The sequence below is a fragment of the Crinia signifera genome, chromosome 1 (genome assembly GCF_055691185.1).
Source record: "Crinia signifera chromosome 1, ASM5569118v1, whole genome shotgun sequence".
Classification (NCBI taxonomy): Eukaryota; Metazoa; Chordata; class Amphibia; order Anura; family Myobatrachidae; genus Crinia; species Crinia signifera.
In genome coordinates this window covers 365551986-365578699 of record NC_139217.1, presented here as the reverse complement: position 1 = coordinate 365578699, position 26714 = coordinate 365551986, and the positions used below count along the sequence as shown (strand labels likewise).

At 48.5% G+C, this 26714-nt stretch overlaps 1 protein-coding gene across 1 annotated transcript in view; it reads left to right on the top strand.

Moving 5' to 3' along the window:
- The window catches only part of PIWIL1 (piwi like RNA-mediated gene silencing 1), a 227032-nt gene that overhangs the window by 70593 nt on the left and 129725 nt on the right, over positions 1-26714 (top strand). The window contains exons 6-7 of the mRNA XM_083150480.1: positions 13083-13204; positions 23937-24017. Of these exons, the coding sequence (XP_083006606.1) occupies positions 13083-13204; positions 23937-24017 (203 nt within the window). The remainder of the gene's footprint in view (positions 1-13082; positions 13205-23936; positions 24018-26714) is intronic.

The window sequence follows — 26714 nt, the reverse complement described above, 5'->3', positions numbered from 1 at the left end:
GGGAGGTTGCGGTGGGGGGGCACCGAGCGACCGAGGGCAGCACCGTCGGAAGCGCTTGCGTCCCCTTCCGACACACAGGCGGGGGCAGGCGATGGCGACACCATCGCCATCCCCTGCAAAGATGAATCCCGCTACATCTGTACGTTGTGTGTGTATATTGTTTACTGTGACACATTGGGGAAAATTTACTAAGAATAAGAATGCAAAAAGTTCCATTCGTATTCTTACTATGAATTAATATGACAGCATACCTCGTATGCTTTGTCGTGTTCCGGAGGGGGATTTACAAAGCAGTCAAATACGACTGCTTTGTAACCCTCCGATGTCGTATTAATTTGTATTAGCTGGCCGTATATACGGCCGCTAATACCAATTAGTGTAGGCAGTCTGCACGGATCACCACACACACAGCTGTAACCAGCACCAGGCTGAAGGGGCCGGTAATTAAAACTCAGGAAACACGAACAATAGGGGTTCCCCGATTTTTAACAACCAGGTCCGGGGCTGGTTCCCAAAATACAGGGGACAAAATGACTAGGGGTCCCCCGTATTTTAAGAACCAGCCCCAGGCCAAACCAGCCAGCAGGGTAATGCCACAGCCGGGGGGAGACTTTTTATACAAGTCCCCCCGGCCAAAGCATTAACCCCCCCCCCCAATAAAGGGGTCCCCCCTTCAGGATTTACCTGACCAGGCTGAAGCCTGGTGCTGTCCTCGATGCCCCTGGGCGGTGGGCATCGAGCTGATTGTGTGCTTATGGTCATGTCTAAGAAGTGGATCTGCTGCTGACTGGCTTCGTGAGACAGTTTTAAATTCAAATCATTGCTGTTCAGGACTTTGATCAGCTCTTCCAGTTCATTTCTCTCTCCATCCCACGGTAGCAAATTTAAAACAGTGGCTTTAACCTACACAGATGCCGGGGCAGCATTACAACTGCACTAACTTTCCGGGTCTGGAATTAACAGTGGCGCGATTGGTCAGCAAGCACCAGGTGACCGGTCACGTGACGCGACGCCCGGGTCACGTGACCGACGTGATGTGGTCACTATGGGCAGATGACGATCAGACCAGGGACACAGGGCGGAAGTGAACGCGCCCTGTGACTGGCTGAAGCGCACCATGTGATACCATTGGCTGTACACTTTCTAATAAATATTCAAGCTGGAGAACATTCTTGTGGTCAGCTTGAAGAAGCTAAACGAGCGAAACATGTGTCCTGTCTGTCTGTAGGGTCTGAGAATAGACTGTTTGGTGCTTAGTTTAGGAGATTCATGTTCCTTATCCATTGTTATGATACCAGTCATTAGTGTGTCCCCACCTGAGCAGAGGGGAAGCGGTCATCTATTAGAATGAACTTAGGTCTACAGTCATTAGGTCGACCCCACTAGGTCGACTGGCAGGAAGGTCGACCTGACTTAAGGTCGACATGGGCCAAGGTCGATATGACTTAAGGTCGAATTTGCGTAAAGGTCGACATGAGGAAGGTCGACATGACTTAAGGTCGACATGAGGAAGGTCAACTGGTCATAAGGTCGACATGAGGTTTTTCACTGGTTTTTTTGAGCCGACATGTGCCGACAGGCGGTATTTCATGCCCTACCATCCACTAGGGCGTGGAGGAGGTTATTAAAGCTGTGGCGAGTGAAGCGAGCCACCGTGCCCGATGCATCGCGAGCGAAGCGAGGGTCGGATTCTCATTGCCAACTGTGTCCATGTCGACTGTGTCGACATTCGGATAAAAAAACAGTGAAAAACCCACGTCGACCTTATGACCAGTCGACCTTCCTCATGTCGACCTTTATGCAAATTCGACCTTAAGTCATGTCGACCTTGGCCCATGTCGACCTTAAATCAGGTCGACCTTCCAGCCAGTTGACCTAATGGGGTCGACCTAATGACTGTAGACCTAAGTTCATTCTGACAGATGTACCGAGCAGAGACAAGTGGCAGATTTTCATATTTAAGGTGTCCACCGGAGGGCACTGTTGCTCCATGCTACAACCTACTGAGATATCATATAGTAAAGGTGTTGCTTTAACCTGCAGTCACAGTGTCAATTAGACACCAGCAGTATATGTGGTCAAGTCAGACTATTATTAGAGACTGTATTCTGTTAAAAACACTGAACACCTATCCCAATCAGGGAGCCGTAATATGCCAGCATAAGCCAATTAAAGGCATCTTGCACACACCCCCCCCCCTCCCTCCCCTGGTACCTGCCCTGCACCCCCCCTCCCTCCTCTGGTACCTGCCCTGCAGATCCCCCCTCCCTCCCCTGGTACCTACCCTACACCCACCCCCTCCACTGGCACTTACCTGCGTGGGGGATCCGGGCAGCGGGGTCCGGCATGGGCACAGCACTTCAGGTCCATCCCTGTGGCTGATGGATGCAGGGCAGTGGGGAGGCAGTGGGGTGGGGTCTATTTGGGATCCGGGCAGTCCCTGCGCATATGTAATGAGCGGCTCATTTATATGCACGGCGCTCATTACACATGCGCTTAGTGGGAACTACTAGTTACCAACATCCTCAGGGACTGCCCGGATCCCAAATGGACCCCGCCCCGCTGCCTCCCCCCTGCCCTGCATCCACCACCTGCCACAGGGAGGGACCTGAAGTGCTGTGCCCATGCCGGACCCTGCTGCCCGGATCCCCCACGCAGGTAAGTGCCAGGGGAGGGGGTGGGTGCGTTGCAGGTACCCTTCCAGGAAAGGTACCAGGGGAGGGGGAAGTAGTGTGGGATTTTAAATACCGTTTTAGAGGCATTCCCACTGCCTTAAAAACTGTATTTAAACGTGTAGGACTGCTTTTTAAACGGGGTGAAATACCGGTTACCTTTAACTGGTATTTCAACTCTGGCTCTTTCCCACTGCAGCCTTAAACGGTAAATTGTGGGGAAAAACGGCAATTTACCGTTTAAGAGCTGCAGTGGAAAAGGGGCATCATACTAACCTCCTCTGGAAAGTGTGTTCTTTCTTCCAGCTCCATTTGGGCACATCCTTGTGACTGCCTAGGTGGCGGAGTAGAAGGGGAGGAGTTGGCCACACTTAATTATATTTAAAGTGCCCATGCTCCCTGTGGTCGCCCTTTTATCCCATGGTTACTCCAGTGACACCTGCGGACTCGGAGAAAAGGATTTACGGTAAGTACAAAATCGCTGTTTTCGGCTACCTCCACCTCCGTTTGCCAGTTTCTCCATAAAAAGGGTTATCTCTTGATGGCCTCCATAGAGAAACTCAGGAATTCTGGGGTGTTCTTGCCGGCCTTAGTTGAGCACTGGTCCCGTGGGTTCTACTCAATTCTTTTCCTAGTCCCAAAGCCGAGCGGCTCGGCACGTCCCATACTCAAATCTAAAAGACCTGACCCCTGCCGGTCTGGAGCGGGAGGAGTTCCTGATGTCCCTCGATATCAGAGATGCCTACCTGCATGTTCCCATTTGGCCCCCGCATCAAGCATATCTACGGTGCAGGACCTTCATTGGATATTTCAGGCATTGTCATTCGTCCACTTTTCTGCCCCCAGGAACTTCACCAAGGTCATGGCGGCCATAATGGAGTTGCTATGGACCAATCGGGTTGCGATAATACCTTACCTCTTTCTGTTGAAGGCGCACTCACCAGAGTTTCTGTTAGACAACTTCCGTCTGACGCAGTCCACCCTTATAGAACATGGGTGGATCCTGAACTTCCCAAAATCTCTCCTTCAGCCCACACAACTGCTGCTGTTCCTGGGGATGATCATGGATTCAGCCCAGATGCAAGTATTTTTGCCGGAAGACAAAATCCACTCCCTTCAGCTTTTAGTCCAGTCTGTCCTTCAAACCAAAAGGTTGTTGGTGGAGCTCTGCACCAGACTTCAGGGGAAGATGGTGGCCACGTTTGAGGCGGTACAATACGCTTCCGCTCTCGCCCATTTTAACTCTGTTTTTTCCATCAGTGGTCTGGTTTTCATCTGAGCTTCCATCACAAATTGATCCTTTCTCCTCGGTCATGTCTCTCCTGGCTGTGGTGGCTCATCTCTACCAACGTCCGAGACGACATGAGGTTCGGCATTTGGGATTGGATGCTCCTCACTACGGACCCCAATCTCTTGGGATGGTGAGCAGTCTCGTTGGTCCATCAGTTCCAGGGCCTTTGGATGCCACAGGAGGTTCTCCTGTCAATCAACATTTTCGAACTCAGAACAGTGAATTACGCTTTACTGTAGGCAGAACACTGTCTTGGGAACCGGCCCATTCGTGTCCAATCTGACAACTCTACAGCTGTCGCCTATATCAGTAAGAAGAGCAGCACACGCAGTCGCACAGCCATGAGGAAGGTGAGTAGAATTATTGTTAGGGCTCAAGCCATTTTGGCTGTGTTCATACCAGGTTTGGAAGATTGGGAGGCCAACTTCCTAAGCTGGGGAGACGTGCATCCTGGAGAGTGGTGTCTACATCCTCATGTTTTTCAGAGACTGGTGCGTTATGTAAGGAAATATATTTTTTCTTCTAGAGACTGGTGCGTTGTCCACACCTCCAGACACGACCTCCAAATTAATAGCTATTAGATTATCATTACCTAACTCCAAGGGGGATATATAGTTTTGGTATAAAACCCTCTTAGACCTGATTGCTGTTTCCAAATCAAGTGCCAAGAATAAATGGGAATCGGACCTAAACATAACACTATCCTCCGACCAATGGAGGAAAATATATCTAACCTCTCACTCTATGTCCAGTTGTCTCAATCATACTGAGATTCATATTAAACTGCTCTACAGGTTATATTTGACACCTGACCGGCTATACAGTTTTTGGCCATCGTTTTCTAGATTATGTTGGAGAAACTGTAGGAAAATGAGATTTATGTCTTACCTGTTAAATCTCTTTCTTCGAGGACGTCAGGGGCCACAGGGATAACAGTGGGGTATGAGTGAGGTCACGATCCACATCCAGCACCAGAAAGGTTAAAAACTCTGGCTGCCCGGAGACAGCCCTGGCTCCTCCCCTCCTCTACCCCGCCTCCTAGGCCATTTACTTTCAGTTTTTTCCCCAAGCCAGGCAGGAGACAAGATAGAAGGAAGAGAAACCCATACAGAAACACATTCAACAAATATATGTGTGTGTGCGGTTGCTCAACAGAGAAACCATAACTGTGACATGTATAAGTACCCTCAACGTAGGAACTTTAACTAAGTTCACTCAACGGAGGAACTATGAACTTCATACCATGAAGCAGGCGCGGCAGGGAGGGATCCCTGTGGCCCCTGACGTCCTCGAAGAAAGAGATTTAACAGGTAAGACATAAATCTAATTTTCTTCTGCGGCAGACGTCAGGGGCCCCAGGGATAACAGTGGGACGTCCTAAAGCAGCCACCTAAGGGTGGGGACGCGCCTGGGCCGCAGCTAGTACACTCCGGCCAAATGCCGAATCCTGTGAGGCAAACGTATCAAACGCATAGAAGCGCAAGAAAGTCTGAGGAGACGACCAAGTCGCCGCCCTGCAAAGTTGCTCTGCTGTTGCACCACCCCTAACAGCCCAAGACGCACCCACAGATCTCGTGGAATGAGCCCGGACCCCCGTTGGAACCGGGAGGGCGGCACCCAAGTAAGCTTGCTTGATGACAGACCTCAGCCAGCGGGCAATAGTCTGCTTTGTTGCAGGCCAACCTCTCTTTTGAAATCCATAGAGAACAAAGAGAGAGTTGGATTTCCTAAGGCTTTTCGTGCGGCGTACATAGATGCGCAATGCACGTACCACATCCAGAAAATGCTGCTCAGGAGAAGCATCCGGCCTACGAAAGGCCGGAACCACTATTTCCTGGTTAACGTGAAATTTGGACACCACCTTAGGAAGATGTGAGGGGACGGTTCGAAGAACCGCCCTATCAGGATGAAACACCAGGAGAGGAGACTGACATGACAGAGCAGACAAGTCAGAAACCCTCCTGGCCGAAGCAATGGCCAACAGAAAAACAGTTTTCCATGTAAGCCAACATAGATCCACTGATCGCAAGGGTTCAAAAGCGGGGCCCTGTAGAGCCTTAAGAACCAGAGAAAGATCCCATGGGGAGACCGGTGGGACAAACGGAGGTTGGATTCGCAAGACCCCCTGCAAGAAAGTGTGGATGTCCTGCAACAATGCCAACCTTCTGCGAAAAAGAATAGACAAGGCCGACACCTGTACTTTCAGTGATGACAGTCGGAGGCCAGCCTCTAAACCCTTCTGCAGAAAGGACAGAATCCGAGACAAACGATAAGTTTTTGGATTAAGCTGTCGGGAACTACACCGGGAAAAATAAGCCCGCCAGATGCGGTGATAAGCATTAGCCGAAGATGGCTTACGAGCCCTGAGCATAGTCGAGATTACCCGTGAATTAAAGCCTTTAGCTTTTAACAAGGAGGTTTCAACAGCCACCCCGTTAAAGACAACCGCTGCAGATCGGGATGGAGGCACGGCCCTTGTGAGAGCAGATCCGGCCACAGAGGTAGACGGAATGGAGGGGCCATCGACAGGGCCTGCAGATCCGAGAACCAGATCCTCCGAGGCCAATGAGGGGCTACCAGGATCAACGTGCCCCCTTCCGCCTTCAACTTGCGAAGAACTCGGAGAAGGAGCGAGAATGGGGGAAAGGCATACATGAGAGCGAACGGCCACTGGGCCGAAAGAGCGTCTATCATGCAAGCGCCTGGATCTCGGGCTCTGGAACCGTACAGGGTGACCTGGTGATTGTGGCGTGACGCCATCAAATCCACCTCCGGTCTGCCCCACCGGTCCACCAGCATCTGGAAGGCTTTCGGATGGAGAGACCATTCGCCCGCATCCAGAGTCTGACGGCTCAAGTAGTCCGCCTCCCAATTGAGGAGACCCGGAATAAAGATTGCCGATAATGAGGGAATCCTGTTCTCCGCCCAATGGAAGATACAGGATGCCTCCGCCATGGCTGATCGACTCCGAGTGTCACCCTGATGGTTGATGTAAGCCACCGTCGTCGCATTGTCCGACTGGACCTGCACTGGGCGGCCTCGAAGCCAAGGCTCCGCCTGACGGAGGGCCAATAGGACTGCCCTCAGTTCGAGAATATTGATGGACAGTAGCGATTCCTGCGGCGTCCAGATTCCCTGAAAGGACTTCTGACATGTTACTGCTCCCCAACCTCGGAGACTGGCATCCGTGGTGAGGAGAGTCCATCTGTGGATCTAAAATGGCCTCCCTTCCATGAGGTTCTGATCCAGAAGCCACCATGACAGGGAACTCTGTGCTGTCGGAGACAAGACAATCAGGTGTGATCGTATGTTGGAGTAGGACCCCGACCATTTCTTGAGAATTTCCCATTGTAGTGGGCGAGAATGGAACTGCGCGTACTCTGCCATGTCGAAGGCTGAGACCATGGATCCCAGGACTCTCATGCAGGCATGGATTGAGACAGACCTGAGAGAGAGAAGATGCTGAACACGGGACTGCATAGCCTTGCGGCGTACCTCCGGCAAGTAAATCCGTTGATTTACTGTGTCCAACAGAGCCCCTAGGTGAACCATGGATTGACTGGGAATCATGGCTGACTTGGGCCAATTGATAACCCAGCCGTGGCGTTCCAGGACCGCCACAACCTTTGTCAAATGTTCCTGGAGAACCTGAGGAGACTGTGCCAGGATTAACAGATCGTCCAGGTATGGAAGAATCCGGACACCCTGATTGCGAAGAGTACTGGCCATCACTGCCATGACCTTCGTAAAGACCCGTGGAGTTGTGGCCAGACCGAAAGGCAGTGCCTGAAATTGAAAATGACGGTCCTGCAGCGCAAATCTCAGAAACCTCCAGTGTTCTTGTTTGATGGGAACATGTAGATACGCATCTTGTATGTCGAGTGATGCCATGCAATCCCCTGGTTGCAACGCCAGAACAATGGACCGCAAGGTTTCCATCTTGAACTTTGGTACCCGGAGGAATTTGTTGAGTCTCTTTAGATTTAAAATGGGACGGAAGGTCCCATTGCTCTTCCGCACCAAGAAAAGACTGGCGTAAAAACCAGTGCCTTGTTGCGGCACGGGAACGGGTGCTATGACTCCTGCAGACAATAGTTTTTGTATGGCCTGTTCCAGTGCTACGCGCTTTTCTAAGTCCTTGGGGGAACTTGTTGAAAAGAACGAGCTTGGCGGTCGACGGCGAAAGGTTATAGAATAGCCTTTGGAGACTACATCTCGAACCCATGCATCTGTCGTGGATTTTAGCCACACGTCTGAAAACCGTAGCAGGCGACCTCCCACCCTGGGATCCCCCGGGTGGAGCGCCGCCCCGTCATGCTGAGGGCTTATCTTCGGGTTTGTGGTCAGGGCGTCTGGTAGGCCAGGGGCGTTTTCCCCTGCCTTTAGAGGGCTTTGCGGGCTGAGGCTGTGTCCTATCCCTGCCCCCTATCCCTGCCCTGAAAACGAAAGGACTGGAACGCCGGTCGGGGACGTGGAGCAGGAGTGGATGGCAGGAAAGCTGCCTTTGAGGCAGCCACTGTGGCCACAATTTTGTCCAACTCTGAACCAAACAATAGGGAGCCCGCAAAAGGTAACGCCTCTAGTGTTATCTTGGAATCAGCATCCGCTTTCCAAGAGCGAAGCCACAGAGACCGTCGTGCCGCCACTGACGAGGCGGACACTCATGACGTAAGGGTGGCTGCATCTAAGGCGGCCTCCCCCAAATACAATGCAGCCTGACGCATGATGTCAAGGATAGGAAGCATGTCATCTACGCTATCTCCCTCAGTAATAATAATAGTGAGGGCAGAAATCCATTTTACCATGGCCTTCGCTACCCAGGCAGATGCAAGAGTAGGCCGCGCAACCGCCCCAGAAGTTGTAAAGATGAGCTTAAGAAAGTTCTCTAGCTTTCTGTCAGCCGGATCCTTAAGGGAAGCAGTTGGGATGGGAAGAGTATTGGAACGCACAATCTTAGCGACATGTGCATCCACTTTAGGCGAAGTTTCCCAGCGTACCCTATCCTCTGGAGGGAGCGGGTAATTGGTGTTAAACCGCTTAGGGAGCGGAAACTTCCTATTTGGCAAAACCCAGGCCTCCCCAAGGACATCCTCTAGTTCAGAAGACTTAGGGAACACTGACAGAGTACGCTTGGGCCGCTTAAAGGATGGGCCCACAGACTGAGACGGCTCAGAGACATCCTGTAAATTTAAGATGTCTCTAACCGCAATTACCAGGGCCCCTACATCGACACGTGCTGAGATGTCGCCTTTTGAGGCTTCCTCAGCCTCTCCGTCGACCCCGTCGTCAATCAGCTGTTCTTCCTCCCCATCAGTGTCATCTGTATCAGTGTCCTGATGGAGGAGGGTAGAAGGGATTCCCCTGCTATGGCCCTTACGGCTTTTACCCTTTAAAGAGGTACTGATGCCCTGAACCGAGTCAGCCAATGCACGCGCCCATGCAGGCTCCTCGGGGGGGGGGGGGGGGGGGGGAGCTGCCACAGGGGGCGGGGATCCGGCGCTTGCCGGGCGGCCCCGCATACCGACGCCGCTGCCCACACTCAATGTCTCCCTGGTGGTCCAGCAGGGCAGGGTGCTCAACCTAGTGAAAGGCGGCGTTCTGGCCGCTTGCTAGTGCAGCCCGGCGATCCCCCCCGCCGGGCTGCTCAGCCGCTAATACATGCGCGCTCCCGGTGGGGAGCGCGTTACCTGAAGCGGTTAATACCGCTGAAGTCCCGGTCCCCGTCGCGGCTGCGTCTCCTCAGTGCCCGGAGCCAGCCGACACCGACACTGTGGCAGCCACGTGGAAGGTGTGCGGCTGCCGGGTCCCGGGTGATGGAGCGCAGTGCAGGGGTCTAACAGACCCCCAGCGCTGCTGCTCTGTCACTGACTCCAGCGTCAGTGTAAAACTAAAATTTTTTTTTTAAAGTTTTAGCTGCTTAAAAGCAGCCCCTTTCTAAATGCGTGTTGGCTCCTGCCAGCACAGATAAAACTGAAAGTAAATGGCCTAGGAGGCGGGGTAGAGGAGGGGAGGAGCCAGGGCTGTCTCCGGGCAGCCCGAGTTTTTAACCTTTCTGGCGCTGGATGTGGATCGTGACCTCACTCATACCCCACTGTTATCCCTGGGGCCCCTGACGTCTGCCGCAGAAGAAAGTAGGCCACCTGTTCCATATTTTCTGGACATGCCCATTATACAAAAATATTGGTCTGACGTGTTTTCCCTGATCCAGAAGGTTCTACATGTCAGTCTCTCTCCAGATCCTTCATTGACATTACTTTATATAATGAATGAAACCACTCCCACTCATGCCAGATATGTTCTGAACCATGTACTCATTGCAGCCCTTATGGAAACAGAATATATGCCATATTCATGCTCCCCCACATCGCCACTTGTCCGATGGAACGCTTGGCACTTATACATGACAGAGGGAGAAGGAAAACAATATGCCTCCACATCCACTAACTGCGACCCCCTCCAATTTAGCCTTAATGAGAAAATTGATGCAAGTAGCGACTCATCGTGATCTGTTTATTCCTACATAGCTACTGCTGTTATGCTGATAGATTATGATGCTACCTTTACTGTATGTACAAGGTATTTTATCTTCTGTTCTCCAGATACTTTGTTGACCTATCTAAAGGCCCCCATACACTGTGCGATTTGGGCACAATTTCACGCGATTCATATGAATCGGGCCGTGAAATCGGCCCAAATCGCATATGTTGACATCCCCTCCGACCCGATGCGCGGTCCCGTGCTGATCGGAGTCGGGAGGTCGGACGTGCTGCACATAAGATTTGCTTAATCTTATGTGTTGCCCGGAGCCGTGCGGGGGACTGCAGCTGGCGGGGGACCTACCAGGAGGGAGCAGGGGGGACAGCGCAGGGAGACGGGCAATGCCAACCAATAGCTTCCTATTCGTTTCTATGGGCTTTTTCATTTTTTTTAAGTGCTCCTCTGATGCTGCTCCTGCCGCTGCCCGGCAGCGTCTTCTCCTGCCCGGCTCCCTGCACCGCAGCCGCCCCCCTGTTCCCACTGGCAGCAGTGGCTTCCTGTCCGGCTCCCTGCGCCGTCCCCCATGCCCGACTCTCTGGTCGCGGGAATACCCCCGCTGCTATCCCCCGCTCCCATTGTCCCTGCAGCTCCCCTGGAGTTGCATGTGATTTATCACATGCAAAACTTGGCACATCAAGTGCCAAATCGCATGTGATCCCTCCCAGGGAGCTACCGGGCCAATCAGGTCCGACTTGGATAACATGGCATCTGTTTTTGCAAGCAGGTCTTGCATCGGGGATTCGTTTTGGATCCTTTGAAAGTTCTGGTCTCCGCACTATCCATCTCGCAGACAAGGTTAACACTGTTGCCAGAGGTAAAAAACTCTTTCCAGGGGTTTTTTCACCTTCAGCCGTCTTTAGGCAGTCTATGTCTCTGTTGGACTTGGCCTTGGGGTTCTTACAGTCCTTTTTGTTCCAGCCATTGGAAGACATGGACTTAAAATATTGCACGTGGAAGACGCTGCTTATGTTGGCTTTGGCCTCCAAACTGGGAGCTCTTTCCTGTAGACCTCCCTTTTGTTTTTTCATGCAGACCGCTCAGAACTCTGTACTAGTCTATCCCTTCTTCCTAAGGTGGTGACAGCCTTCCATATCAACCAGCTTATAGTGATTCCGGCATTTTCTGAGGACTCTCCTGATGCCAGGTTTCTTGATGGTGCTACCATTGATGATTGATTGAGGTATTGGTTTTGTTGTGGAACTACAAGTCCTAGCAGGCCTATTAATGCCCCGCATGCTGGGACTTGTGGTTCTCCAAGACCCTGCATGCGTGGGGAGGCTTGCTGGAACTTTTTGTTCTACAACAAATCCCCCCCAAAAATGTCTTACATTTGTTATTTACACCATTTGTATCAGCCCGACATCCACCTCCCAGGGGTGCTGGGGATAGCCCTGAGGGTGACGGGGACCATTTATTTGGGAGGGGTGATAATATATTTAGCCAAGTGAACGTATGATAAAAGTCTCCCCCGGCTGTGGCTTTACACTGCTGGCTGTTGGAGCCCAGTGCGGATTATAAAAATCTGGGGGACCCCTATTCAGTTTGTCCTCTGCATTTTTGTAACCAGGAACGGTCCAAGAGGTTAATTATTTTGTTCCTTTTTATTATCCAAAGAACCAGGGTTTATCATGCTTGCCTTTTTGTAATGGGGGGAGGGGGATTTTTTTCTTTTCCTCTATTTTTACACATAGAAGCATGCACATCTCTCACTGATCCATGCATGCTTCATCAAAATACAGATGGAAAATGGGCTGTATTTTCCATTTGTATTTTGAGCTGCATTCATGGCCAAATTCAGTCATACCAATGAAAGAAAATTTGCTGATCTGAGAGGACTCTATGGCCATATACGGCCAAGTTCTATCAATGCTGTTTTCTTTACTACAACTGAATTCAGCTGAGCTTGCCATTCATAAAAAACGGCAAATCAGCTTAATTCAGCTCATTGTAAATTTGCTGATGTGCGGGTTCTGGAAGTAATTAAGATCGAATAGGTGCATATGTACCTATTTGATCTTAGTAAATTTTGCCCATTATGTAAAACACAACCTATATCCCATGGAGGATGTATGTGGACACATCTACTGTATATGTGTAAAGTTTCTTTTTTGTGTGTTAATGAGTTGTTAACCAGTATACAGTACTTGTCTACATTCTTCTTCAAATGTTAGGTGCATTTTTAAGGCCGTATCCTATCATGTTGTAATTACTGATTACACTTATCGGGGATTTAGTTTTGCTTGTCAAAACCTGATTAAATGACATTTTTTTTCCCTTAAAGGTGCAGTGAAAATACATAGGTGGGCGGTTTGTCGCGGATCCTATGATTTTCGTGAGAAGAATACATGTTTTAATTGGATAGGGAGATACAAAATGTGGTTAAATATACACACACGCATATATATATATATATATATATATATATATATATATATATATATATATACACACACATATATATATAAAAAAAAATTGGGGGGGGGGGGGGGGGGGGGGGAATATTGTTGCTAATAGTATATTAATTTTAGGCTGCAAAACATATTAAACTATTTTAAGTTTGCATCATATTGTTTTTGTTTCAGGTCAGTGAGGTGTTCAGCCAAACCCGCAATGGAGAGAATGTGAAAATCACAATCACATTGACAAATGAGTTACCACCTACGTCACCTACTTGTTTTCAATTTTACAACGTTATTTTTCGAAGGTTAGTATTTGTGTTTTTTTTGTTGTTGTTTTTTTTTATGGTTTTGTATTCTATATTTGAACAGTGCAGCCCCTAATTGTGAATTTTTAAACCCAGCCTATAAATGACGTAGCTGATTGGCTGCCATTTTATCACTTGTTAAGTCTTAATACATTTGGCCCCAAGGAGCAGAAGAGATAAAGTGGAGATAAAGTCGAAGGTGGTATCGCACTAGTCAATGAACTCCTGTCATTTTTCAAACATAGCTGATTGGCTAGTGCATTATAACCTACTTTATCTCTTTACCGGGCTTAACACATCTGCCTCTTAGTGCCATATGTACCAGGGGGGGGTATGCATCAGAGGTTGTGGAAATAGCCTTGTCTATGGCTCCAGCTTGTTTTTAGCATATGGGAGTAGTGGCCCTAAGGTCACAATAGAAGCGCTAATCGTGGTAAAACCTATTCACACAGATAAATAGATATTTAACTGAGCAGGAATTGCTGCTTCTTACACAGGGTGTGTACCATTAAATTGCAGAGAATGGAGACTGACAACGACAAAAAATTTTAGCTATCACTTTAAGAAGCGCAGTCCTACTCAGTAAATTATTCACACAATATGGACATCAATCATATATTATATATATATATTTTTTAAATTCAGTAAATTTTATTAAAGTTTTAATAATTACAAAACCAAAGTACATGGGCATATTGATATGAGCGATGCAAATATGGGTATAAGGTATCAAACACTCGCAGGAGGATATACACAAAAGGACATACAGTCCTGTGGTGAATCGTATGTCTCTGGGGAGTATTCAATGGTTTTATTCTCCATGTGCAGCGAATCCTGTTAAGGATTCGCTGCACATTCGCAGGGTTCAGGAGATGGCTGCAGCATTCACTGCCAGCCCTCCCTGTCACCCTATTCAATGCAGCAGGGGCTCGCTGCCCCTGCTGGCGAATTTTATCCGAGCCGGCGAACGGAGGCAGGCAGAAAGATGTAAGCCTGCCTGTGCCGGACACTGTGGGGGTGAAGGAGGGCTGGCAGGGACACAGGAAGAGCCCCCCGAGAGCTGGCAGGGGACTGGGATAGTTGCCGCTGCACTCACTGGTCCCGATCCTGTATATGTAATGATCGGGACCAGAGTGCAATGAATATATGAATATTAATGAACGGCTCCTGGCCCCCTGCTGGCGAATGTGTAAAAAAAATTGTATCCACTCTCAGCGAATTTGACTAAAAACCCCCATTGTAAACCACTGGCGAATTGCGGTGAATCGCACACGGCGAATCGACAGATATTCGCTGTTCATTTTCAGCGAATTGTCTCCATTGAATAGGGCGAATTTTTTTTTTTATGAGAGAAAATTCGCCGTTACCTCGACAAATTGCCAGATTCGCTGTCAAATACGGCAAATCTGAGGCATTGAATACTGGCCTATGTAAGGAGTAATATCTGTACACTCTGCATATAGAATAGTCAAAGAGCACAAACCCGAAGGTGCCATTCGGGCGCATATTGTAGAGATTAGAGCGTATGATGTCTAAACACTATACATTGACAGAAGTATAACCTAATGAATACTGACAATATATAGGTACGAATATCTAAACATTGCAGCAAAATCAAACTAGGAGAGAATAATAATAATAATAAAAAACAATGCCCAGCTAAATACTAACAGAATAAAAACCCCAAAATAAACCTACTTATTGCTAACAAAATAAATCTCAATCTAGGTATACCTGGATCACGAAACACTGTCCCCACCCAGCTAACTAACAGCTAACTCTATACCCCCCCCCCCCCCTCCCCAATCCAAATAAAGGATGATGAATCAATAACTGACTGGAGACATTTACGGCATGAAGGATTTGTTGCATGTAGCTCTCGCCGCTAAATCCCCGGAAAGCCACCAGACCCCCCACCGCCAAGTCACCCGGCAAAAGGCACCAGCGTCGGATATTGGGGCAGCACGCCCACTGATCATCCCAGGTGCCCACAGCAAGGAAGAGCAGCAGGAGGGCAGTGCATCAGGTCGCAGGGTCTAGTCAGCTCACCCCCGGTGGTCAATTCTGCAGTGGGGAGCTTCCGCAGGGCACAGAATGTGCACACAGCCGTCCAGTCCACTGCAGTTCAGCAGGCTCCAGCAGCGGCTCCAGGGCAGGGAGGCCGCAGACTTCAGGAGGCACAAGGAGATGTCGCAGCCTGTAATCTCTGGGTGGGGCGGCTCAGCTGGAGGCAGGAGGGTGGGTCCCACGGTAGGAGGTAATTAAGCACTGTTGTCGGACTCAGGATGGGCTATACAGGATTAGGGGCCTGGGAGCTCAGTCACCCTGCGTCCTACTTCGCCGCTGCTGTGGCCACGCCCCCATATATTATATTTATTTAAAAAAACATTTCTCTTTCAATGGTCCTGGTGACACAGCTCAACACTGGGATGTAGGAGGGTCCGAAGGAGCCAGGCACCTATCCTAAAGCTTTAGAGGGTAGGCTCCTCCCCTACTGCATCCTGGACTCTTCAGTTCGTGTTAGGTGCCCACTGGAGTGGGTGCTATTCTAAAGAGCTGCAGGAGCAGCTGAAGAATTAGAGTAGTTAGGGGAATTTTATTGTTTTATTAATTGTACTCTAGCTAGGTAGGCACAGTGTGAGGATTCTCATAGTGAATCCTCACACTGCTAGCACAGCAGGAGCTGACAGAAACGCGTCCTGTCAGCTCACTGTGCACAAGGGAGACGCTGTCTGGCCTCCCTGTGCAGCGCTTACAGCTTCTTTTAAGAAGCTGCCTGGGCTCCGGAGTGTCCTGAAACCGGCTTCACGTTTAGGTGAGGATCATGGGGGACAGGCGCTCCGTGATGGCGGCGGCCATTTTATGCGGAGCTTACACGCTGAGCTCCTATATGAGAGGACAGCAGCGTTGTTACAGGCATGTTCCAAGTGGTCCCCAGTCGAGGGGGAGATACTGGAACTAGGAAATCCTACCAAGGGAGCGGCTGACTGGGGGTGGTTGGAGCCAAAAGTCACGGACCCCGCAGCAGCAGGGACTTTGGTCTCTTCCCTCACTCTGTGTTTGGCGCCTTTCAGAACGCTTGCAGCGGAGCTGAGCTGGCTTACAGATCCTGGCAGAGTGTTTGGATTTCCTGGGCATAGTTTCCACCCAGCTGAAACCAACAGATAGCTAAGTGACTGAGTGCATTAACCCTGTATAATCGCTGGTACATTGTATGCACTGTATATATATATATATATATATATATATATATATATATATATATATATATATAGATCACTTTTCATCATGTCTGAGCAAAATGCTGTGGTTTTGGGGGAGGGAGCCCTTATTGCACTGAGCGCGTGTAATGTATGCACACAGAAATTTGTCCCTGAGCAGATGGCCAAGGGGGGCTTATGTAATACCTGCGCTGCTGTGAGACCCATGGGGAGTGAACCTCAGAGGGCAGAGCAGATTGAACCCGCGTGGGCCAGTGCCCTAGGCAGGTCAGTGAATGCTTTGGTGCAGCTACTGGACAGACAGAGTGATGTCTTGGTAGAATCCCAGAGACCTATGCCATCATCTCAGCAGTCCTCTGGCTCCTTGCCTCTTACCCAGGCAGATCCTGCCTTTATTCAGGTGATGCAGGATACTGCTAGGGGGATCAACAGGTTTAGTGAGATACTAGACAAGATGGATGTTGATGTTGCAGGGACCCCTAAAAGGTCTTATGCTTTGCCTACATTGGTAGATGAGGAGGAGGGAGCTTATACTGACATCCCCTGGGATCAGGGTGATGATTTTGAGACCTCTTCTGCAGGAGTAGAGGATCTTATTGTAGCTGTGAAACAGGCTTTGAAACTGTCAGTGGAGGATAAAACTCCTACTAAAGGTGTGTTTAAGCGACAGCGTAAGGAGGCTGTTACCTTTCCTTCGGATGAAGGTTTACAGGAATTGTTGGAAGGGGCTTGGAAAACACCTGATAAGAGGCTGCAAATGCCTAAGAGATTCCTTAGTCTGTACCCCATGCCAGAGTCTCATGCGAAGCTCTGGGAAAAAGTGCCAGTTGTGGATGCTTCAGTGGCACGTTTGTCCAAGGCTACTGTATTACCAGTACAGGGCGGTGCAGCTTTTAAAGATCCTGTGGATAAAAAGCTGGAGGGTAACCTCAAGGCTATGTTTGAAGGGGTGGGATTCACCCTACGTCCTCTTATTGCTTCAGCCTGGGTCTCTAAGGCCATGATTGAGTGGGCTAGTGAATTATGCACTATGCTGCAGGCTGACCCTGGTACATTGCTGCTGGCGGAGAAGCTTAAGGCAGCTGCAGAGTATGTGGTGGAAGCAGAGGAGGAAGCACTTAAGATGGCAACCAGAGTGTCCACAGTGTCTATTAATGCCAGGAGAGTGCTCTGGCTTAAGGCCTGGGAAGCGGACAATGAGTCCAAAAAGGCTTTAGAAACCTTAGCTTTCAAAGGAAAGTTATTATTCGGATCAGAGTTAGAGGAAATAATTAAACAGGCCACGGGCGGCAAAAGTACATTTCTGCCGGCCCCCACGGCTAAGCAGACATCCAGATTTTCTGCCTTCAGGCCGTCCTTTCGGCCCTCCCCTAGAGGTGGTGCGTCCTTTCGAGGACAGTCATTCAGGGGAAAGTTTCAGTCCTCTAGGGGCAAGACCCCGAAGTCCAAGTTTGGCTCAATTCACAAGAAGCCTGCCACCAAAGGAGAGGACAAACCCTCCGCATGACTGTCAGGGGATTTGCCCGGCAGTGATAAAGGTGGGGGGGCGTCTCTCACATTTCAGGGACGCATGGGCTTCTTTAGACCAGGATGCCTGGGTGTTAGACATTATAACCCAGGGCTACAAAATCCCTTTCAGAGGTCTGCCTCAGAAAAGGTTTATCCCCACATCCTTGCCAAAAGAAGCGCGGCTTCGTACAGCTCTTGTGCGAGCAGCTCATTCCCTATTAGAGAAGGGGGTGGTTACCCCGGTTCCCAGGGCAGAGTGGAAGAAAGGCTTTTACTCCACTCTGTTTCTGGTACCCAAACCAGACGGGTCTTTCAGACCGATACTAAATTTGAAGTCTCTAAATGTTCATTTATGGGTAGACCATTTCAAAATGGAGTCTCTACGGTCAGTGCTCCTGAGCCTAGACCAGGGAGAATTTTTGGCGTCCATGGATGTCAAGGACGCATATCTGCATGTCCCTATACACCCGGAAGATCAGACCTTGTTGAGGTTTGCTATAGGAGACCTGCATTTACAATTCCGGGCGTTACCCTTTGGGCTAGCCACCGCGCCAAGGGTATTTACAAAGATAATGTCTGTGATGGCGGCTGTGCTGAGGCTCAGGGTAATCACAGTGATACCTTATTTGGACAACCTGCTGTTCAAAGCAGAGTCAGCAGCCATGCTTCAGAGTCACTTGGCGGAAGCCATCAGGTTTTTACAGGCTCACGGCTGGATTTTAAACTTGCAAAAATCTCAGTTGGTACCATCACAGAGGCTCCAATTCTTGGGAGTCATCCTAGATACCCATCTCCATCGGGTATTTCTCCCGGAGGTGAAGGCCAGGGATCTGGTCGCATTAGTCCAGGAGCTCCTGGGGAAAATGGTGGCGTCGTTCGAGACGCTTCAATTTGCCAGGTTCCACTCTCGGGTGTTCCAATGGAACATTTTGTCGGCTTGGTCAGGAAACACACAGACCATGAAGTCGGAGCTGATAGTGCTGTCTTCGGACACTCGAGACTCCTTGAAATGGTGGACAGAAGTGGATTCCCTTCAGTGGGGTCGGTCATTGCAGACCTGGAACTGGCTGGTAGTGACTACCGACGCCAGCCTCAGGGGCTGGGGGGCAGTAGTCTTGGACCTCAGGCTGCAGGGCTTGTGGACTGCAGAGGAATCAGCTCTACCGATCAACATCTTGGAGCTGAGAGCTGTCTGGAAAGTGATTTCCTTGGCGGGAGACAGGTTACTGAACCTCCCTTTAAGGATTCAGACCGACAATGCCACAGCTGTGGCGTATCTGAATCACCAGGGAGGTACACGCAGCAAATTAGCCATGTGGGAGGTGTCCAGAATCTTTCTATGGGCGGAACAGAATGTTCCAGCTGTGTCAGCTATATTCATACCAGGAGTGGAGAATATAGAAGCCGACTTCCTGAGCAGGGAGGAGCTCAAGGAAGGGGAATGGAGCTTACACCCTCAGGTGTTTCAGCAGATCACCTTGAAGTGGGGAACTCCGGATGTGGACCTGATGGCATCCAGGTTCAACCATCAAGTACCCAGGTTTTATGCCAGAACGAGGGATCCACTAGCGGAGGCAGTGCATGCCATGACTATCCCCTGGGAGGGGAATCTCCTTTATGTTTTTCCACCAGTACCAATGCTGGCGAGACTTTTAAAGAAAATACAAGGGCAGAAGGTTCCGGTGATCTTAGTGGCCCCAGATTGGCCAAGGAGGTCCTGGTACTCGAGGCTTCAGAGGTTGTCTGTGGACTCATGGCGTCTACCTCTGAGGCCAGACCTTCTAGGACAAGGTCCATTCAATCACCTGGATTCAGCTCGATTAATTTTGACGGCCTGGCTATTGAAACCGCCATTTTGAAAAGAAAAGGTTTTTCTGACGCAGTGGTTCAGACTATGATTAAAGCCAGGAAATCTGTATCCTCGGCAAATTATTATAGAGTATGGAAAACTTACATTCGATGGTGTGAGAGACAGAAGTCACACAAATCTCATTTTAAATTATCAAAAATGATGGAATTCTTAGATGGTTTCTCATCGGGCCTAAGCCTTCAGTCATTGAAGGTGCAGATTTCGGCCTTGTCCATCTATTTCCAGAAAAGGATAGCCATTTTACCGGAAATTCAGACATTTTTACAGGGGGTATCTAGGTTGAAACCTCCATACAAACAACCAGTAGCGCCTTGGGACTTGTCACTGGTTTTGGAATGCCTTCAGAAGGCACCCTTTGAACCTTTGAGGTCGGCGGACCTTAAGTTTCTCACATGGAAGCTGGTGTTCTTGTTAGCAGTGGCATCAGCTAAGAGGGTGTCAGAGTTAGGAGCTTTGTCATGCAGATCTCTTTTCTTAATTTTTCATGACGATAGGGCAGTCCTTCGGACAGTGCCTTAGTTTTTACCGAAGGTGGTCTCTGCCTTCCATTTAAATCAGGAGATTATTCTACCTGTGTTTCAACCCCCAGAGGGTTCTAAGAAAAGGGACAAGTTGAAGAGTTTGGATGTTGTGCGTGCTTTACGCATCTATGTGGACAGAGTAAAGAGTGTCAGAAAGACTGACACTTTGTTGGTGTTGTATGACATACACAAAATTGGTTGGCCTGCATCTAAGCAGACTATTGCTAGGTGGTTGCGATCTGTGATAGCTTTTGCATATACCAAAGTGGGAAGGCCTGTACCGGCCAGAATAAATGCGCATACCACCAGGTCAGTTGCCACCTCTTGGGCGGTTCGACATGGGGCAACAGCCGAGCAGGTTTGCAGGGCTGCCACTTGGTCATCTGTTCATACCTTTGCCAAATTCTATAGATTCCATGAGTTCGTGTCGGAGGACGCATCATTCGGGCGAGCAGTGCTGAGAGCTGCAGACCTGAGCGTACCCACCCAAAGGACCGGCTCTGGAACGTCCCAGTGTTGAGCTGTGTCACCAGGACCATTGAAAGAGAAAAAGGGATTTTTGTAAGAACTTACCGTTCGAATCCCTTTCTCTGATATGGTCCTGGTGACACAGCGATCCCTCCCTTACGCTCAGTAAGTATGCCAGAAGTTTCATGATGTTCATGTTAAAATGGTTAAAGTTAACAGTTTTGTTATAAAATGTGCATATAATATGTGCAGGCGTTTGTACTGAGTTAATGTATTCCAGTGGCTTTGTAAGATTGAACTGAAGAGTCCAGGATGCAGTAGGGGAGGAGCCTACCCTCTAAAGCTTTAGGATAGGTGCCTGGCTCCTTCGGACCCTCCTACATCCCAGTGTTGAGCTGTGTCACCAGGACCATATCAGAGAAAGGGATTCGAACGGTAAGTTCTTACTTTGCGTTAAAGCTATTTTTAGGACATGTAATTCGGTAATAACCTGGCACTTTTTAGGCATTTTAAGTCAGGATCCGTTGTAATTAAGGGCCACAATTGTTTTACCTTAGGAACTATTTGTGGGCTCTTATTAGTGTATTGTGTAACCCCGGGCATTACATCCCGTTGGTTCTTTCCTACTTTCTTATTTAGTAGGTCCTCCCATCTCTGTTTTTCATATTTCATGTATCCCATTTGGAGAAATCTAACCATCATTTAATTTAACTGTTTGTCACGTGTAGTTGCATTGCTATTTATCCTGCACACCCGCAAAAATTGTGCATAAGGCAATCCTGAAATTGTCGTCACCGGATGTGCACTAGAATGGTGTAGCAGGGAATTACGGTCAGTGCTCTTCTCAAACAAGGTAGTGTGTAATTGGCCATCTACCACCGAGATCCTTACATCCCAAAAATGGACCTCTGTTTCTCTAATCAGATATGTAAAATTGATAGGGCCTGAAGATGTGTTTTGGGTCTCTAATACCTCAATCAACTCTGTCCTGGTGCCTGTCCACAAAATCAAGATGTCAACTATATATCGGACCTAAAAACACACCGGGTTGAGCGGAAAAAAAAATTTGTTCACTTTTACACATGTATGCATTTGCATACACGGAGCTGCGCATGATCCCATTGCACACCCAGCTCTCTGATTAGAAAAGCGGCCATCATGCTAAAAATTGTTGTGTGTGAGAGTAAATTCCAGAAGTTTCAGAAACACATCTATAGAGGGACCTTGGTATTTCCAGTTATCAGCTTGGTTGCTAACAAACCCTGGTCATGCCTTATGCATGTGTATAAGTTGCAAACATCGGACTATGATATCATTACGATCTCCTAGACTCTTTAGAGCTAGATGTTCCTCTTTAGTCAAGTTGCTTTGCTCTCCTGCCCTGCTTTATCCAACATCCTAGCAAATGTTTTTATTGGAGTAAGGGTCATACATGCTGGGTATATTTAGTTTCTTGTTGATGTTCATATCCACTTGTGTGAGTGTTCATCTTTATTCCCAAAGTGTTCTTTCAGGCGTATCTTGCATTGTAATTTATAGTTCTCATCCTTGTTCCGGGAACCATTATATTGTTATGTAGGGACAAAACTGAGGGCCAATGACATTACCCTATCCTCTATCTCGATTAGGGCCCAGTCTTGGGTTCTGGTTAACTGCCTGAAGCCACCGATATACACGATGCTCTGCTTTTTCAGCTCTCACTTTAATAAAAAAAAAAAATCTTGAACCTTACTAATTCAACTTTGTATTTTTCTGTTTGATTTTTCAATTTGGATAACCAGTCCTCACTGGTGTCATTTGTAAGTGTCGTAGTCTACTGGTTCTCGATCTTCCAACAGTGCAAGTTTTACAGGTCTCCTCACAGAATCATAAATGAAATAATTAGCTCCACCTGTGAATCTTTTAAAATGTGTCAGTGGGTAATGAATGCACCTGTAAACTTGATAGGTGGGGTCCATATATATATATATATATATATATATATATATATATACACAAGCAGGGGGAGGCCCGGCACTCAACTATAACAGTCCAAATACTTGCTCGGGTAGCCTTCCAATAGTAAAAAGCACCAGTACAGACAGATAGCTTGAAAAGGCGGCCCTCACCAGACTTTTTATTAATCTAACGGCGTTTCGGGTTTCCCCGTTCTCAAGTATGTCCTTGAGAACGGGGAAACCCAAAATGCCGTTGGATTAATAAAGGCTTTTTACAAATTTATCAAGTCTGGTGAGTGCCGCCTGTTCAAGCTATCTGTATATATATAGTAAGGGATAGAGAGCAAACAGTAGACTCCCACTCATTGCCATGCCTATACCTCCACCTAGGGCATTGCAGTGGCAGCCGACACTCCATTACCTGTACGAGACAGCATGAAAGCTGGAATGCCTTCCCCACAGCTGCAGAAGCTCTGCAGCACATGTGGCGTGGGCAAATCAGAGCTAACAGGGACCCCGCAAGGAGAGTGAAAGAAGGCTCTCGGGCTGTGTCATTTGTAGTGATCCGGATTTGGCCCTTGCCTCGATGGTAGGGGTTTACGCATGCGCATTTGTGCGCTTGGCAAACCCCGGCACTGAACGGCTTTGGTGAGATACAAGCTCGCCAGGCTGTTGGTTGCGGGGAGGGACGGGGGCAGAAATGAGGCTGGAGCAGCGTCGCAATGAAAATACTGGGCAATCGCCTGAGAACGTGGGCAGACTGAGGCCTTCTCCAGGCGGGTGGGTGACGTCACATTAATTCAGCGATATGTGGATGTAAAAAATGTCAGTTCAGACTGACTTTTATTTCTGAAGGCAGGTGAAATCGTCCAATGGTTGGCTACCATCAAATGATTTCTCCTGCTAGTGGCCCCACGCGAGGGGATGTGTTAGCGAACATCCCCTCGCATGATACTGTTCACGTGGGCGACGTTTCAGCTCTCGGTAAGCAGTGAATTTAGCTGCTGACCAAGCCATCCTGAATTAGGACCTATATCCATTGTTAAATCCTGTGTCCCCTATGGATCTCTATGAAAAGAATTTAACAGGGTAAGATCATAAATCTTTCAAATACAGTGCACTTTAAAAGGAAACATGGAATGTGCTTAATTGACTTGTGAACAATTTTAACTGTTTTTCTAATTGCACATCTTCTGTTGCTTGCAGGCTTCTTAAGATGATGAGCATGAAACAAATTGGACGAAATTATTACAACCCTAGTGATCCTATCGAAATCAGAAATCACAAGTAAGTTAATGATATTAAATTTACATATTGTGTTATATTTTCTTTATTATATTTACAGTGGTATTCAATGGCAGATATGCCACATGGCCCATCCAGTCTGCCATTTTTTATGCTTAGAAAACTTTTTACCCAAAGTAGTTTTGTGTAAAAAAAAATCATCACTATATATAAAAGACCAATTCCTCTTCTCCTTTTTGAGGTGAAGTACCGCCAGTGACCTGGATATGGACAGAGGGAGCTCTGCAGACAGAGATTGGAGATAGGAGCAGATAGGGAATAAGCTGTCATTTTGATGGGCTTTTTAATAATAAATATATATGTATATGGATGTATGTGTGCTAATGTATGTTCCAACATAACTCTGGAATGTTTGGAGCAATTTATACCAAACCTGGTGCACACATGAGACACCTCTAGGCTGTGGATGTCCTTGGGGCCCAAACAGGAGTCCGGCTAGTAAACAAAGTGGGTCAGGAAAGCACATTCAGCACAACTTTGGAATGCCTTGATCAATTTACACCAAACCTGGTACAGAGAAAATATACTGTAGGGATAAAACACCCCTAGCACACCATTGGGGGATCCACTACACAAAGTAGTTCAGGTAAGCAAGATATGGCAAAGTTGCATAACATAGAGGACATTGATTGGGTTCAGATTAGGTTCATGGCCACCTAAACCCCCAATCCCGACCCTGCCAGGGGCCCAAAAAGTGGTCCGGCCACTACACAAATTGGATCATGGAAGCAACATATGGCAAAGTCTCATAACATAGAGGGAGTATAGGACATTGATTGGGTCCATATTAGGTGCACAGCCACTAGCACCCGCAATCCTGACACCGGCAGGGCCCAAATAAGTTGGTCAAGGATGCAAGACATGGCAGAGTTGCATAACATAATGGGGGTAGAAGACATGGGGTGTAAGAAAAAATAACTGTAGTCAGATCCGTGCTCACCACAGACAGGTGCTGGTTCACGACCCCCCGTAGAGGGAGAATAGAATAGGTGGCTCGCGTAGCGAGCCACCGTGCCCGCAAGGGGCTTTTTTGCACTCGCCATGCTGTCTGACTCCGGGCAGTCGGGATAATGACTGTCGGGATCCCGACTGTCGGAGTCCCATACCACACCCGGGAGCACGGCTACCAAACGGCAGCTGTTACATCATCTTGTTATTGATTCCTGGGTATGATTCATAATCTGCTTCCACGGTAGTGGGGTGAGTTAGATCATGACGATATCACTGGCTTGTTTTTCTATATGCTGTACCCCGTGGCCTTGACATACAATATACAAATATCGACTAATACAGGTTCCCGCCTACTGGTGCCTGTGCCGGCGTGGCGGGTCTCATAGGAGAGCACACGCAACCATCCTGCACTCTAGGGAAACGGAGAGGAGTCGCACTCTCTGGGCGGTATTCAATGAGGCTGATTCACCAGGTTTTTTTGGCGATTTTGTGCTGTAAGGCGAATTTTTGACAAAAACGGTGAATCACCCTATTCAATGACCAGATGGCGAATACATTTCAAGGTTTTTTTCGCCATGATTCACCGAGTAGCAATCGCTATCTTTTTATGGTGAAGTGGAATGTGAACTTTTAAAATAAAGTGTTTTGTTTTTTACATTTGGTGTCAAAAAATCAGGAATTTTATTCTGGGGAGGAGCATGCTAAAATATATATTTAATAAAAAAAAAAAATATATATATATATATATTTTTTTTTTTTTACACTGACCAGCCAGCAGGGGGCGCCGGAGCCGAGCCGCTCATTAGATATTCATATATTCACTGCACCCGATCGTTACATATGCATGATCGGGTGTAGTGAATATACCCGGTCCCCTGCTGGCACCCCCGGGGGGCAGCCTGTGCTGCCTGGCACCCGGGGAGCCCACCTCCCCCCCCCCCCCCACATACGCTCTGGGGCAGGCAGGGAGACTTCCATCTCCCTGCCTGCCACCGTCCTCAGGCTCCCTGCGGCGTTCGCCGCAGGAGCTCATATTCGCCGGTAAGGGGCAGCGAGCCCCTGACTCGTTGAATACCGCGGCGACCAGTGGCGAATGTGCAGCGAATCCTAAACAGGATTCGCTGCACGCCGCCGGTATTCACATTGAATACCGCCCACTGTGTTATGGTTTTGGGTGTGACAGGCAAAACAAAATCACAGTTATATTGCAGCAAGCGTATATTGGATAATTGAATAGCCCTCCTCAAGCCAATTGTCACAGATAATAGAGTTCCACCCAAAGTGTAAGTGTGTGAGACAAGTAATAGCTTGGGGCCACTAAAGATTATAAATTATAACCTTTAATTATATTATCTAAAATGTATTAGGGTACTTGTGTATTATAATGACGCCCGTTGCATAGTTAGCATAGCATCCCTGTCAGAATAGGTGTAGTGTTCCCGCGGCTAGTGTAGGCAGCGTAGTGTATTGTTCCCGCCCGTTTGTGGCTAGCCGGAGATTACATAGTTAGCATAGTCAGTCAGGCGTTTCTGTTAGTATCAGCGTCGTGTTCCCCCTTCTCACCCCGCGGCAGGCAGGACATTGAATCCCGCCTGCTTGTTCTCAGTCGAGCTGACCGAGAATGGGACTGGGTCACAGCTGTCCAGCCAGCTCGACAGCCGCGACCCCCAGATTGAATACCCCCCCCTAAGAATCCTGCTTACCAACTGGCTACCAACAGTGATATTC